Source organism: Polypterus senegalus, chromosome 2 (genome assembly GCF_016835505.1).
Source record: "Polypterus senegalus isolate Bchr_013 chromosome 2, ASM1683550v1, whole genome shotgun sequence".
NCBI classification, from domain to species: Eukaryota; Metazoa; Chordata; class Cladistia; order Polypteriformes; family Polypteridae; genus Polypterus; species Polypterus senegalus.
This window is the reverse complement of record NC_053155.1, coordinates 140,815,353-140,830,519: the sequence shown is the minus strand read 5'-3', so window position 1 is coordinate 140,830,519 and position 15,167 is coordinate 140,815,353. Positions and strand designations below refer to the sequence as shown.

The 15,167-nt window shown below is 37.4% G+C and overlaps 1 protein-coding gene across 5 annotated transcripts in view; it reads left to right on the top strand.

Moving 5' to 3' along the window:
* herc2 (HECT and RLD domain containing E3 ubiquitin protein ligase 2) overlaps window positions 1-15,167 on the top strand; it is a 390,659-nt gene that overhangs the window by 224,995 nt on the left and 150,497 nt on the right. For 3 of the 5 annotated variants that reach the window (XM_039744703.1, XM_039744704.1, XM_039744706.1), the window contains one exon: window positions 10,157-10,333. In XM_039744703.1, the coding sequence (XP_039600637.1) occupies window positions 10,157-10,333 (177 nt within the window). The remainder of the gene's footprint in view (window positions 1-10,156; window positions 10,334-15,167) is intronic. The other 2 variants (XM_039744707.1, XM_039744705.1) reach the window with 1 other exon arrangement.

Here is a 15,167-nt window from a genome sequence, read left to right as displayed (position 1 = left end):
GTGAAAAATCCGTGATATATATTTAGATGTGCTTACATTTAAAATCCGCGATAGAGTGAAACCGCGAAAGTCAAAGTGCGATATAGCGAGGGATTACTGTATATATATTTATATGTAGACTCAAACCCATTATGACAGCAGCAATCCAAGCTGTGACAAAACAGTACAAAGGAGGCGTGTCAGATGTCTTGGTACCTTTTCTAATGCAGCTAGACGAAAACAACTTCGTGACGCTGCCGCCAAATACACAAAACAATTACTTTCACAATCATGTTACGTTATTTTTACAATTTTTCCTTTTCTTTTTCATACCTTCTTTAACACACTACTTCTCCGCTGCAAAGCGCGGGTATTCTGCTAGTATATGTATATATATATATATATATGTATGTCATATATGTCATGTGTGTGTGTATATATATATGTGTATATATATATATGTGTGTGTGTGTGTGTGTATATATATATATATATTTATATATGAATATGTGTATATATGTGTATGTGTGTGTGTATATATGTATGTATGTATGTATGTATGTATGTATGTATGTATATGTACAGTGGTGTGAAAAACTATTTGCCCCCTTCCTGATTTCTTATTCTTTTGCATGTTTGTCACACAAAATGTTTCTGATCATCAAACACATTTAACCATTAGTCAAATATAACACAAGTAAACACAAAATGCAGTTTTTAAATGATGGTTTTTATTATTTAGGGAGAAAAAAAAAATCCAAAACTACATGGCCCTGTGTGAAAAAGTAATTGCCCCCTGAATCTAATAACTGGTTGTGCCACCCTTAGCAGCAATAACTGCAATCAAGCGTTTGTGATACCTTGCAATGAGTCTTTTACAGCGCTCTGGAGGAATTTTGGCCCACTCATCTTTGCAGAATTGTTGTAATTCAGCTTTATTTGAGGGTTTTCTAGCATGAACCGCCTTTTTAAGGTCATGCCATAGCATCTCAATTGGATTCAGGTCAGGACTTTGACTAAGCCACTCCAAAGTCTTCATTTTGTTTTTCTTCAGTCATTCAGAGGTGGATTTGCTTGTGTGTTTTGGGTCATTGTCCTGTTGCAGCACCCAAGATCGCTTCAGCTTGAGTTGACGAACAGATGGCCGGACATTCTCCTTCAGGATTTTTTGGTAGACAGTAGAATTCATCGTTCCATCTATCACAGCAAGCCTTCCAGGCCCTGAAGCAGCAAAACAACCCCAGACCATCACACTACCACCAGCATATTTTACTGTTGGTATGATGTTCTTTTTCTGAAATGCTGTGTTCCTTTTACACCAGATGTAATGGGACATTTGCCTTCCAAAAAGTTCAACTTTTGTCTCATCAGTCCATAAGGTATTTTCCCAAAAGTCTTGGCAATCATTGAGATGTTTCTTAGCAAAATTGAGACGAGCCTAATTCCTTTTTGCTTAACAGTGGTTTGCGTCTTGGAAATCTGCCATGCAGGCCATTTTTGCCCAGGCTCTTTCTTATGATCGTGAACACTGACCTTAATTGAGGCAAGTGAGGCCTGCAGTACTTTAGACGTTGACCTAAGGTCTTTTGTGATCTCTCGGATGAGTCGTCTCTGCGCTCTTGGAGTAATTTTGGTCGGCTGGCCACTCCTGGGAAGGTTCACCACTGTTCCATGTTTTTGCCATTTGTGGATAATGGCTCTCACTGTGGTTCGCTGGAGTCCCAAAGCTTTAGAAATGGCTTTATAACCTTTACCAGACTGATAGATCTCAATTACTTCTGTTCTCATTTGTTCCTGAATTTCTTTGGATCTTGGCATGATGTCTAGGTTTTGAGGTTCTTTTGGTCTACTTCTCTGTGTCAGGCAGCCTGGGGGTGGCTACGGAAATTGAACTCAGGTGTGATACACCACAGTTAGGTTATTTTTTAACAAGGGGGCAATTACTTTTTCACACAAGGCCATGTAGGTTTGGATTTTTTTTCTCCCTGAATAATAAAAACCATCATTTGAAAACTGCATTTTGTGTTTACTTGTGTTATATTTGACTAATGGTTAAATGTGTTTGATTATCAGAAACATTTTGTGTGACAAACATGCAAACGAATAAGAAATCAGGAAGGGGGCAAATAGTTTTTCACACCACTGTATATATATATATATATATATATATATATATGTATATATATATGTATATATATATATATATATATATATATATATATATATATATATATATATATATATATATATATATATATATATATATATATATATATATATATATATATATATATATATATATATATATATATATATATGTATATATATATATATATATATATATATATATATATATATATATATATATATATATATATATATATATATATATATATATATACAGTCAACCCTCGTTTATCGCGGTTAATCCGTTCTAGACTCTGCCGATAAATGAATTTCCATAAAGTAGAAACCATATGTTTGTATGGTTATTTTTATATATTTTAAGCCCTTGTAAACTCTCCCACACTGTTAACATTATTAGAGCCCTCTAGACATGAAATAACACCCTTTAGTTAAACATTTAAACTGTGCTTCATTACAAGACAGAGATGGCAGTTCTTTCTCACAATTAAAAGAATGCAAACATATCTTATCTTCAAAGGAGCACAATCAATAAATCAATACGTACTTTTAAGTATACAGAAGCACCGCGATAAAGCGGCATTTTGTAGAGGAGCGTCCTATCTTCTAGGCAAACAGCTACTGTGTAAACAGCCCCCTCTGCTCACACCCCCTCCGTCAGGCAGAGAGAGACAGAGAGAAGCAAACAAAACAAGCGCGCTGAAGCATATCTTTTAGCATTGAGGAGTTTTAGTTAATATGTAATACATGCTCTGATTGGGTAGCTTCTAAGCCATCCGCGTCTCTTGTATGAAATCAACTGGGCTAACAAACTGAGGAAGCATGTAGCATAAATTAAAAGACACATTGTCCGCAGAAAGCGTCGAACCAGCGAAAAATCTGTGATATATATTTAGATGTGCTTACATTTAAAATCCATGATAGAGTGAAGCCGAAAGTCGAGTTTATATAGCGAGGGATTTCTGTGTGTGTGTATATATATATATATATATATATATATATATACAGTATACAGCAACACTCATCATTCACAACAGTGACAAAACAGTTACATTGACAAACATGTTACATTATTTTCAAAATGTTTCCTTTTCTTTTTCATTACTTCTTTAACACACTAGTTCTCCGCTGCGAAGCGCGGGTATTTTGATAGTACATATATATAATATATATACCTGTGTGTATGTATATATATATATATATATATATATATATATATATATATATATATATATATATATATATATATATATATATATATATATATATATATATATATGTATGTGTGTGTCTATGTGTGTGTTTAGCTTTGGTCACTGAGTGCAAGGGAAAAAAATTAAAATGTAGTCTATAAGTTATAAAATAGTAAAACATTAACGTTTTAAGAAGTAAAGCTACATTGAGCACTACTGTAGTGGTTTCGGGTAAACTACATTTTAAAGATTGTGTAACACAACAGGTAGGTAGTACTAACAGCAGCTAAAATGTATATGGATCATCTCTCGGTAGTAGATCCCTTTTGAAAGGCGCTACACGACGACTGTGGTATAGAAATTACATTTTCTTTTTAAACGTCCTACTTTCTGCCTCTGGTAATGTGCCTTACAGGCATTACCAGCAATTAAAGAAAATTAGTTTTGTGTCCTCTGCAGTGTTGAGAGAAAGGCTTTGGTTTGGGATAAAAGGAAAAAAGGAGTAAAGAAAGGAAAGTTGCCTTTTTCTTTTATATAGTGTAGAGAGATGTCTTCGCTGACGATATGAGCACCTTTTGGGGACTGTTGCGGTGGGTCTCGTGTAGACTGGTGGGACGTCCCTGCCATTAACCGGCTGGGATGGGACTGTCGGTCCTCCACTCCTGTGTGTGTCTTCTGCGACCTCATAATAGTATACATGCAAAAGAAATTGCGAAGCACCTTAATATTAGTTTGCCGCGGTCTAGAAAAGGGATCCTGTGTTTGCAGTTGTCTGGGCTATAGCTCAAGTGAAGGAGGAAAAAAATTAAAAGTACTCACTTTGACTTAAGGCAGAAGCGCAGTCAGCGTCTCAAAGGTCGGCACAGCCATGCGCGCCCGCGCCGGCTGCTCGACTTTTGCAGGGCACGAGACGCCCTTTTTGCAGATACGTTCACGTGATCAAACGTCTCCGCGCTCTTTGGAGGTCATTCATATATATATATTGTAAAATACTCAAAACTAGGCAGCAAAAAGGTTTGGGGTTTTCCAGCCCCGTATATTGTCAACAATTCAAAAGTAATTCAGGTCAAACAGTGAAAACAAAAACACGTTCATCTGCACAACGCCATACTAGGCGTCGGCGGCCATTTTATAAAGGAGGAGCCGGAAGTGGAGGAATGCCTGGAAGGAGGCGTGAGGGATGACGAGACTGCTGACGTCAGTGAAGATGGCGGAGGAAGGGCGGAAGTGGACGTACTGTGGGAAAGTTCCTTATGGCAGAGCGTCTTTAGTTGTGGAAAACAAAGGTTAGTACCCCGACACTTCCTGCCGGCGAACGTCTTTCGATGTGGTTTAAGGTCCATCCGCGGCCTTCTCCTCGCACATGCGTGACAATATATATATATATATATATATATATATATATATATATATATATATATATATATATATATATATATATATATATATATATATAGGAAGAAAGGAAACTTGCCATTTTCTTTTATATAGTGTAGAGAGAGGTCTTCGCTAACGATATGAGCGTCGTGGTGGGTCTCAGGAGAGACGGCCCTGCCATTAACTGGCCGGGATGGCACTGTCGGTCCTCCACTCCTGTGCGTGTCTTCATAATCCGACCTGATGACCTCATAATCATATACGTGTAAAAGAAAGTGCAAAGCGCCTTAATATTAGTTTAGTCTAGAAATGGGATCCCGTGTTCACAGTTGTCTGGGCTATAGCTCATGGGAAGGAGTAATAAAATTAAAAGTGTTTACTTTCACTTAAGGCAGAAGCACAGTCAGCGTCTCAAAGGCTGGCACTGCTACGCACGCGCGCGCCGGCTGCCCGACTTTTGTAGTATTTTTAAAGTGCAGAAAACGCCACTTTTTATAGACACGTTCACGTGATCAAAAGTCTCTGCGCTCTTTAGAGGTCTTGCTTTCTCTGCGTACTGCGTTCATAGTCAGTTCACGTGAGCCGCTCGGAGTACATGCATCGAAGCTTCTGAACTGTGCCTGTGCTATCTCGTGCGATCTCGCGATTTCCACGGCTTTATTTAATGTTAGCTAAGACCCGGCACTTAATAGTTTCTCGCTACAGCAATTTTAACTCCGTTACAAAGTGATCCAAAGTCTCGTTTATACCTCATGTCTTCTCATTAAACTTGTATAGCGTGTCAGCGCTCTTTGGGAGCTCTTCCTTCTTTTCTACATACTGCGGTCACAGTCAGTTCACGTGATTACGTGGGAGGCATGATGATGTCACACGCAGCTCCGCCCCCCACGGCCGTCGAGCTAACATCCATTACATCCCTAGTACTGTTAAATTTTTAAATCAATTTGATGGTATTTTGATATAATCAGGTATCAATTTCTATGAAAAACTTATCCATTTTGGAGTACAGGCAGTCCCCGGGTTACGTACGAGATAGGAACTGTAGGTTTGTATTTAAAGTTGAATTTGTATGTAAGTCAGAACAGGTACATAAATTTAATAAATGGTATTGTTTTAACACAATCCCTTTATTTCATGGGTTGGTATTATATATGTTTATGTGATAGTATGATTGTGACAATCTGATTGTATGGGTGGACCAACCACAAGCGTTACCACCCATACAATCAGTTTGTGATGCAAAATATGAATGTCATGAATATGTATGTATGTCTGTGTGTGTGTGTGTGTGTGTGTGTGTGTGTGTGTGTGTGTGTGTGTGTGTGTGTGTGTGTGTGTGTGTGTGTGTGTGTGTGTATGTATATATATATACATACATACATATATATATATATATATATATATATATATATATATATATATATATATATATACACACACTTATGGGCCCATCTTCAAGAAATTTGGTACGCGGGTTCCCAACGCCAACTGAATCCTACTTAAGTACATATATACGTCCATAGCTTGTAGCTCGGTCACCGTGTGAGGCGGGCTTGGGTCCCCATCCCAACGCCTCCTACGTTGTTGGCTGCCTGCCTATATAAGGCCGTCCGTCGCTCCAGTCTTTAAATTCCCTTCCTTGCTTCGCCACGGGATTCACATTTCCCTGCTGATAACTACAGCCTTTTTATTTAATTCACGGCTTCTCTGCTGTTTTATTGTTCATTTATTATGATTATAGTTATTGTTTAGGTATTTTAGACTTACTTTACATTGTTCAGGTACCCATTGCCTTTATCATTTCAACCGTACCCCCATTAACATGTCTATCGAGGTGATCACCATCGATCAAAGAATTGTCACTTATCGAGTGGTTTCCATGCCCAGAGATGGCACCTGCCTTTTCCATTCTCTTTGTTACATATTGCACGGCCATATCAGGCTCAATTTTGATATGCAGAGGAACATTGTGTCTTATGTATTGAATGACTGGGACAGGTTCAAGGTGTGGACTGATGACGGTACAGGAGATAATTATACTACACAGGAGCACTATAAGAGTGAAATGCTTAAGCCCTTCACCTGCATGTGAGTTGATGGCTGCCACTGAATTGTTCGGTTGTCACTTTCAAGTTTACCGACATGGCCAAATATTTTACACCTTTCGACAACCGCTAATGCCTCTTAAACATCTTAGATGCACAGGTGACCATTTTTAGTAGTGGACACTTTGATGTGTATGAATCTTTAAACTCTCAAAAGCTGGATGTGAAGTTATCGATGAAACTGGTTGTATGCTTATAACGCTTGACAGATGCCGAATGTCACTTCAACACAAGTTCTGCAAATACTGTCGTAATTGAAACAAACCATGAAACTCAAACCGATTTTGACAGTAGCAATTTAAGCTGTGAGATTTGAAACAAGATTACTGTTCACATGGCCAAATGTGTGTTGTATGCTCAAGAGTAAGCTCAGCGCACAGCTTGGTCATATTACAACCGGAGGGCCGAACTCACAATGTGGTATACAAAGAGATCCTTAACAAATAATTATTGGTATATTTTCCCTCAGTTTAAAAATGTTTAATTTTCTTCTTAATAAACATTTTAAGGCAGTACTTCGCCGCTGCAAAGCATGGGTATTTTTTTAGTAATATCATATGCTCAACTTTGATCATATCCTTTTGTTGCTTCCTCGTAGAATTCCAGCATGTTAGTAAAAAATGACCTCCCTCTTTGAGCCCATGCTGACTGTTCAGAAAGACTCATGTATTTGCTATGTGCTATTCATCTTATCCTTAATAATTCCTTCCATTAATTTTCCTGTGATGCATGTTATGGCCTATAGTTGCTTGGATCTTTTAGGACACCCTTGTTATATAACAAGATAATTTTTGCCATTTTCCAGTCATTCAGAATGTCCCCAGTGCACAATGACTTCCTAAAAATGTGTGTCAAGTTTTATATACAATTGTGCTTGTTTGTGAACCCTTTAGAATTTTCTATATTTCTGCATAAATATGACCTAAAACATCATCAGTTTTTCACTCAAGTTCTAAAAGTTGATAAAGAGAAGCCAGTTAAACAAATGAGACAAAAATATTACACTTGGTCATTCATTTATTAAGGAAAATGATTGAATATTACATATTTGCGAGTGGCAAATGTATGTGAACCTTTGGTTTCAGTATCTGGTGTGACCCCCCCACCCCTTGCAGCAATAACTACAACTAAATGTTTCCGGTAACTTTTGATAATTCCTGCACACCGGCTTGGAGGAATTTTAGCCCATTCCTCCGTACAGAACAGCTTCAACTCTGGGATGTTGGTGGGTTTCCTCACATTAACTGCTCGCTTCAGGTCCTTCCACAACATTTCGATTGGATTAAGGTCAGGACTTTGACTTGGCCATTCCAAAACATTAACTTTATTCTTCTTTAACCATTCTTTGGTAGAACGACTTGTGTGCTTAGGGTCGTTGTCTTGCTGCATGATCCACCTTCTCTTGAGATTCAGTTCATGGACAGATGTCCTGACATTTTCCTTTTAGAATTCTCTGATATAATTCAGAATTCATTGTTCCATCAATGAAGGCAAGCAGTCCTGGCCCAGATCCAGCAAGACAGGCCCACAACATGATACTACCACCACCATGTTTCACAGATCGGATAAGGTTCTTATGCTGGAATGCAGTGTTTTTCTTTCTCCAAACATAACACTTTTCATTTAAACCAAAAAGTTCTATTTTGGTCTCATCCGTCCACAAAACATTCTTCCAATAGCCTTCTGGTTTGTCCACGTGATCTTTAGCAAACTGCAGACGAGCAGCAATGTTTTTTTGGAGAGCAGTGGCTTTCTCCTTGCAACCCTGCCATGCACACCATTGTTGTTCAGTGTTCTCCTGATGGTGGACTCATGAACATGAACATTAGCCAATGTGAGAAAGGCCTTCAGTTGCTTAGAAGTTACCCTGGGGTCCTTTGTGACCTCGTCAACTATTACACGCCTTGCTCTTGGAGTGATCTTTGTTGGTTGACCACTCCTGGGAGGTAACAATGGTCTTGAATTTCCTCCATTTGTACACAGTCTGTCTGACTGTAGATTGGTAGAGTCCAAACTCTTTAGAGCTGGTTTTGTAACCTTTTTCAGCCTGATGAGCATCAACAAGTCTTTTTTGAGGTCCTCAGAAATCTCCTTTGTTCGTGCCACGATACACTTCCACAAACATGTGAAAAGCAGACTTTGATATGTCCCTGTTCTTTAAATAACACAGGGTGCCCAGTCACACCTGATTGTCATCTCATTCATTGAAAACACCTGACTCTAATTTCACCTTCAAACTAACTGCTAATCTTAGAGGTTAACATACTTTTGCCACTCACAAATATGTAATATTCGATCATTTTCCTCAATAAATAAATGACCAAGTATAATACTTTTGTCTCATTTGTTTAACTTGTTTCGCTTTATCTACTTTTAAGACTTGAATGAAAATCTGATGATGTTTTAGGTCATATTTATGCAGATATATAGAAAATTCTAAAGGGTTCACAAACTTTCAAGCACAACTGTATGTACTGTCTTGCCTCCTTAATAACTCTAGGGTAAATATTATATGATCTTGGAGATTTGTTTGATTTTTGCTTACTTAATCTGAGTAGTACTTCTCCCTCTAAAATTTCCAAATTCTTCAGTACTTCCTTAATAGTCCTGTTTACTGCAGGGAAGTTATGCACTTCCTCACTTGTGAAGACCTCAGTAAAATGCAAGTTTAGAGCATCTGCTATTTCTCTATCTGTATTTTTGAATTCTCCTTTGATTTTCTGATGCATTTCACCTCCTCCTTGACTGTTATTTTACTACTAAAATACTGAAAGAATCTCTTAGGGTTGTCTTTTGCCTTAATGTATATTCCTCTCCAACTGTCTTTTATCCATCCAGCCATTTATCCATTTTCCAACCCCCTATATTTTAGCCTCCCTGTTATCCTTCTTAATGGTTGCGCTCATGTTCTTATACGCCCTACGCTTCACTTTGTAGTTATTAGTCTTGTATGCCTTATACAACTGTGTTTTTTTCCTTTGCAGCATCTTTTTTTTAACTCTTTATTAACCCACTGTGGAGTTTTTTAAAATTTCCTTTTAATTCCAAATTTAGGTATGTACCTGTCCTGCATTACATGCCACTGTTTTATGTAATTTATAGAATATAGGCTTATATAAATATTCTGTTGACCTAGGGCTGAAAGGTATCCATCATCACTCTCTTTCCTTTCTGGTAAATTTTAGTGTAAACAGTACACCTTAATGTACATTTCAATTTTGAATGTATGTTTTAGTAGTAAAACTACATTATTTACTTGAATTGTTGATTCATCATATTGTACATTCTAGTATATGTAATAAAAGTAGACACTAAGTTGCAGGTAGTGTAAGGAACATATATCATTTATATTTTTAGCAGGACAAGTGGCAGCCTTTACTCAACACTGTGACAAGTGTTCATAGGTATAAGTGGCTTAAGCACAATGTTCAAGGAGTTTTTCCTCAATCTGCATTGATGGCTACAATTCTTGAGTTTGCTCTGAAGGAAGAGCCACTGGATGTGGAGAAAATGAGGAAATGCTTGTTAAAACAGGTAAGCAAGTGGTATTTATAAAACTTGTATTTTATTTTAAAATCTGACAAAATGTAATGCATTTTAGTACAAGTTGATCTGTATTTTCAAAATCTTGTTTTTTCAGAAGGTATTCATCTTAATATATGCCTAAAGATATTTTTCAGACTTCTTTTTTCCAGATTTAGATTTATAAAGTGAATTTTATGTAAAAAGTATTATTAAATTGGAACTGGAAGTGACTTGAACAATGGGTATTTAAATGTACAGCAGAAAAAACACTTGACAACAACTGTATTTTTTGCATATCTTTTTGTTTAGGTCTTATGGGAGTGCTGATACAAATAATACTTTTTACCAGTCTTTTTCTGTTGGGTTCACATACATCTTTGCAGGCTCTGTTATTATCTAATATTCAACAGGTTGTTAACACATTTTTCTGCCATTTAGCAGATATGGGGCCTGAGTTCTACATATGTAAATCTCAAGTAAGCTCCAAGCCCAAGTCAATTGTAATTTACATGATTACATTCAAGAAAGTTAAGTAGAGTCTGTAGTTTTATTCAAGCAAATCAATTCAAGTCATAGTTGAGAAGACTTGTGTAAAAAGTACTTAAACTTTAACCACTATCTGGAGGTGATCTAATAATGATAATGTTCCACCCACAATATCACTTCAGTGTAATGCAGCTACATAATCAGCTCACATTTTAAAATTACTTTTTTACAAACATTTGCATATTTATCAAATAGCAAAATATTTCAACAACAATTATTTAGAATGAATTGCCCTTGCAGAAAATTAAGTTTGACAGGGTTTTAATACATATTAGTGAGCAATATAGTCACATTATCACACCTCCATGATTTAATGCATGCTTGGTAAGATAACTGGGTGAAGGCACTTCCAGTATTCTCATTACCACGTTAAACAATAAGATAGAGTCAGTTTGGTTACAGACATCCAAGTAGCTGTGATCATTTAGCTTTTTTATTTTCCTGCTTTTTGTGGTGCACTGCAAATGGCCCTGGTTCATTACTACCTTCATTCTGGTCCATGTTCTTTGTTTAAAGAAGTAATAGGCTTCATTTGTAACTGGGGTTTGCTTAACCTGTACTGAGTGTTCCGCAACCATCTCTAGTAAACAAAAATAAACTCTATAGTAATATCTAAGGTAGTTGTAAAAGATAAAAAAAAAAAAGATAGGTATACAGTTTGTGTGACGACATGCAAGCTGTGTATTTTAATGTAGAACTAAGTACATGACTCGTAAGTCATACATGTACTGTAACGTCTTGGCCCTTCCAGGAAAATCTACCAGCTTTCAAGCTAAATGAGAAGGCTCTGATGTAGACCAAAACTCCAGCTATGCCCAGCACTTTGGGGAAAGCACTTAAATGAAATCACTTACTGTATATGATGAAGCACTAACAACATTCTCTTCTGCAGAATCATTTTGTGCAGCTTGGTGGTCCTCAATTGGATTGGCAGTTAATGGAAATGGGAAAACAAGTGTATTGTGTGTAACACTCTAAACCCTTGTGGGCAGTGGACTTGAATTAGTTAGGCGTCGCATTGATTGGAGTTGGAGAGGAGGAGTGAAAAGGGGTGAACTAATCTTAACATGCAGGGGCAAACTGCAGGGTCCTCTTCTGAAGTGGTACATTAGTATTTATGGCCAGCACTCTAACTAGCATACCTGTGTAAATGAATCTTGAAATGACAGTTAGAAGATGATGTTGGTGTTGTTGATGATTTTTGACGCACATTTCTTGCAGATGGCCATTCTATTCATTGTGTAATAGTCTGCAGTAAATTGATAACATCAATAAATTTTACTCCTACCTGCTGATCCCTCTTTGTGCGTTTGTCCTCCATCATGCGGATTAGTCCTGATCACTCATGCAGGTATAGAGCATGAAAAGTGTATTAACAAAATGTAAATTAAAGGAGTATGAGTCAAGTCACAAGTCAACAAGTCAAGTCTTTTCTTAAACATTGTTAACTGTGTCATGAGTCATAAAATATAAAGCAGGTTTAAGACTTAAGTCATGATATTCAAGTTGCCCAACTCTATTAATTGGCTACTGGTTTTTCCTGGTGCCAGACCCACCGAGATTTTAGGCTTTCCCACTTGTCAGACTGTACTTCATGTAGCAAACTATTTATTCATACAGCCGAGATGACTTTTTTGTTTATTTTAAGATGATACTTACAGTATGTGGTAATGTTACCTTCTCACAGTGCTTGGACACATAACACTGATTCTAGCCTTCGTTGCCTTCTTTGTGTAAATGTGTTTATTTTTACTTCACCTTTTCCAGCTTTTCCAAGTTGACCAACTTCTTACACATCCAGTACAGTATTGGTAAACTCAGTATGAAGTCAGGTTTTGAGTAGAAACATGAGGCGTGGATTAGAGCTGGCTTTTATGTTCTTGTAGTTCCTGTCCTAATGAACGGGATTGCTACTACATCAATTCCTCATTTCAAGGGTAAAATTAGCCAGTCTAATGATGATCTTATCCCATCTCATGCTGTATATTGGTGGCTAACAATCAAGCATTTGATAAATTGTGCTTTGTAATGCAGTCTTAGCATGATTGCTTGGCTTCCACTTTGCAGCTTTAGGATACTTGCATTATGGTTTGAAAAGTTTACCCCCCACTAGACATACTTGCTGCCTACCACAGTTTTGATACCAGAGTATATGCATTCAATGCCAATGAAATTTTATGATACTCAATACCATTAATGCCTTGACAAAAACAAAAATCTTATTCAGTGTCTTTTTATTAAAGTATCTCCATTATTTAATTGAAAATATTGTGCCTTTTTCTGTAATACAATATAAAATCTATACAGTGGGTATAGAAAAGAATCCCCCCTTTTAAATATTCCCATTTTTGTGCTTTACAGCCTTAAATGAAAACACACAAACCAATATTTTTTCCAGCTTTACTTACTCCATGTAATCTATAACATCCAAGTGAAAGATATCACAGCTACAGTTCAGAAGAATTTTAAAAAATATAAAACAAGAAATACTGAGATTAATAAAGGATCTCATCCCTCCGAAACCATATTTGTAAACTCAATCAAGTGTATGTAACCACCATTTCCATTGTAGACCATGGTTACTGGTAAATGCAGCAACAATTTCACAAGAGCTCCACAACTGTGGCTTGTTCGGGAAGGTCGCAAGGAAGAAATTCTACTTCTCAAGAAAGGCCACATTAAAGCTCGTTTGAGCTTTGCCAGAATGCACCTTGAAGATTCTGATGCCAAGTGGAAAAAGGTCTTATGGTCAGATGAGACCAAAATCAAACTATTTGGCCTCAATACCAAACGGTACACCTGGTGGAAATCCAATGCAGCTCACCATCCGCAACACACCATACCTACAGTAAAGCTTGGAGGTTGCAGCATCCTGTTGTTGGAGTGTTTCTCTGCCGCAGGGCCTGGGGCTCTTGTTAGGGTAGAAGGAAAAATGGATGAGGCAAAATACCGTAAAATTCTTGAGGAAAACCTGTTACCCTCTGCCAGAAAGTTGAAGATGGGCAGAATATTCACCTTTTAACATGACAAAGACCCAAAGCACACAGCAAAATTAACCACACAGTTGCTGAAGGAGAAAAAAGTAAATGTCCTTGTGTGGCCCAGTCAGAGTCCAGACCTAAATCCCATTGAAAATCTGTGGAAAGATTACAAAATAGCAGTCCACCAACGTTCACCATCCAATTTGACCGAACTTGAGCAATTCTGTAAAGAAGAGTGGGCAAATATTGCTCAACCTAGATGTGCAAAGCTGATAGAGAAGTATCCCAACAGACTCAAGGCTGTCATTAAATCAAAAGGTGGTTCAACAAAAACATTGGGTGGGTGATCCGTGATTATTTTCAGTATGTCTTGTGTTTTTTTTTAATAATTTTTGGGCGGCACAGTGACGCAGTGGTAGCGCTGCTGCCTCACAGTAAGGAGACCTGGGTTCGCTTCCCAGGTCCTCCCTGCTTGGAGTTTGCATGTTCTCCCCGTGTCTGTGTGTGTTTCCTCCGGGTGCTCCGGTTTCCTCCAACGGTCCAAAGACATGCAGGTTAAGTGGATTGGCGATTCTAAATTGGCCCTAGTGTGTGCTTGGTGTGTGGGTGGGTTTGTGTGTGTTCTGCGGTGGGTTGGCACCCTGCCTGGGATTGGCTACAGCAGACCCCCGTGACCCTGTGTTCGGATTCAGCGGGTTAGAAAATGGATGGAAGGATAATTTTTCTGAACTGTAGCTGTAATATCTTTCACTTGGATGTTATAGGTTGCATTGAGTAAGTAAGTAAAGCTGGGAAGAAATATTTGTTGTGTGTGTTTCATAAAAGGCTGTAAAGCAAAAAAACAAAAGGGAATATTTTTAAGGGGTGATTCTTTTCTGTACCCACTGTAAATGCTGACAGTAACAATAGCTTTAAAATACTGGTATATCTATCAAATAATTACCCGACTATCTTTTTAGTATGCAAGTATTGGCATTATTAATAAATATCAAAATACAGTACAGTACTTTTTAATGTATGGCAGACATGGGGATATCCCTGGTGTAACAAGTGGGGGTTATAATCTTGGGGGATTTTAGCACAGGGTTTATAAAGAATGATGCATCATAAACTACCTGATTTACAGTGCATCCGGAAAGTATTCACAGCACATCACTTTTTCCACATTTTGTTATGTTACAGCCTTATTACAAAATTGATTAAATTCATTTTTTTCCCTCAGAATTCTACACTCAACACCCCATAATGACAACGTGAAAAAAAGTTTACTTGAGGTTTTTGCAAATTTATTAAAAATAAAAAAAACTGAGAAATCA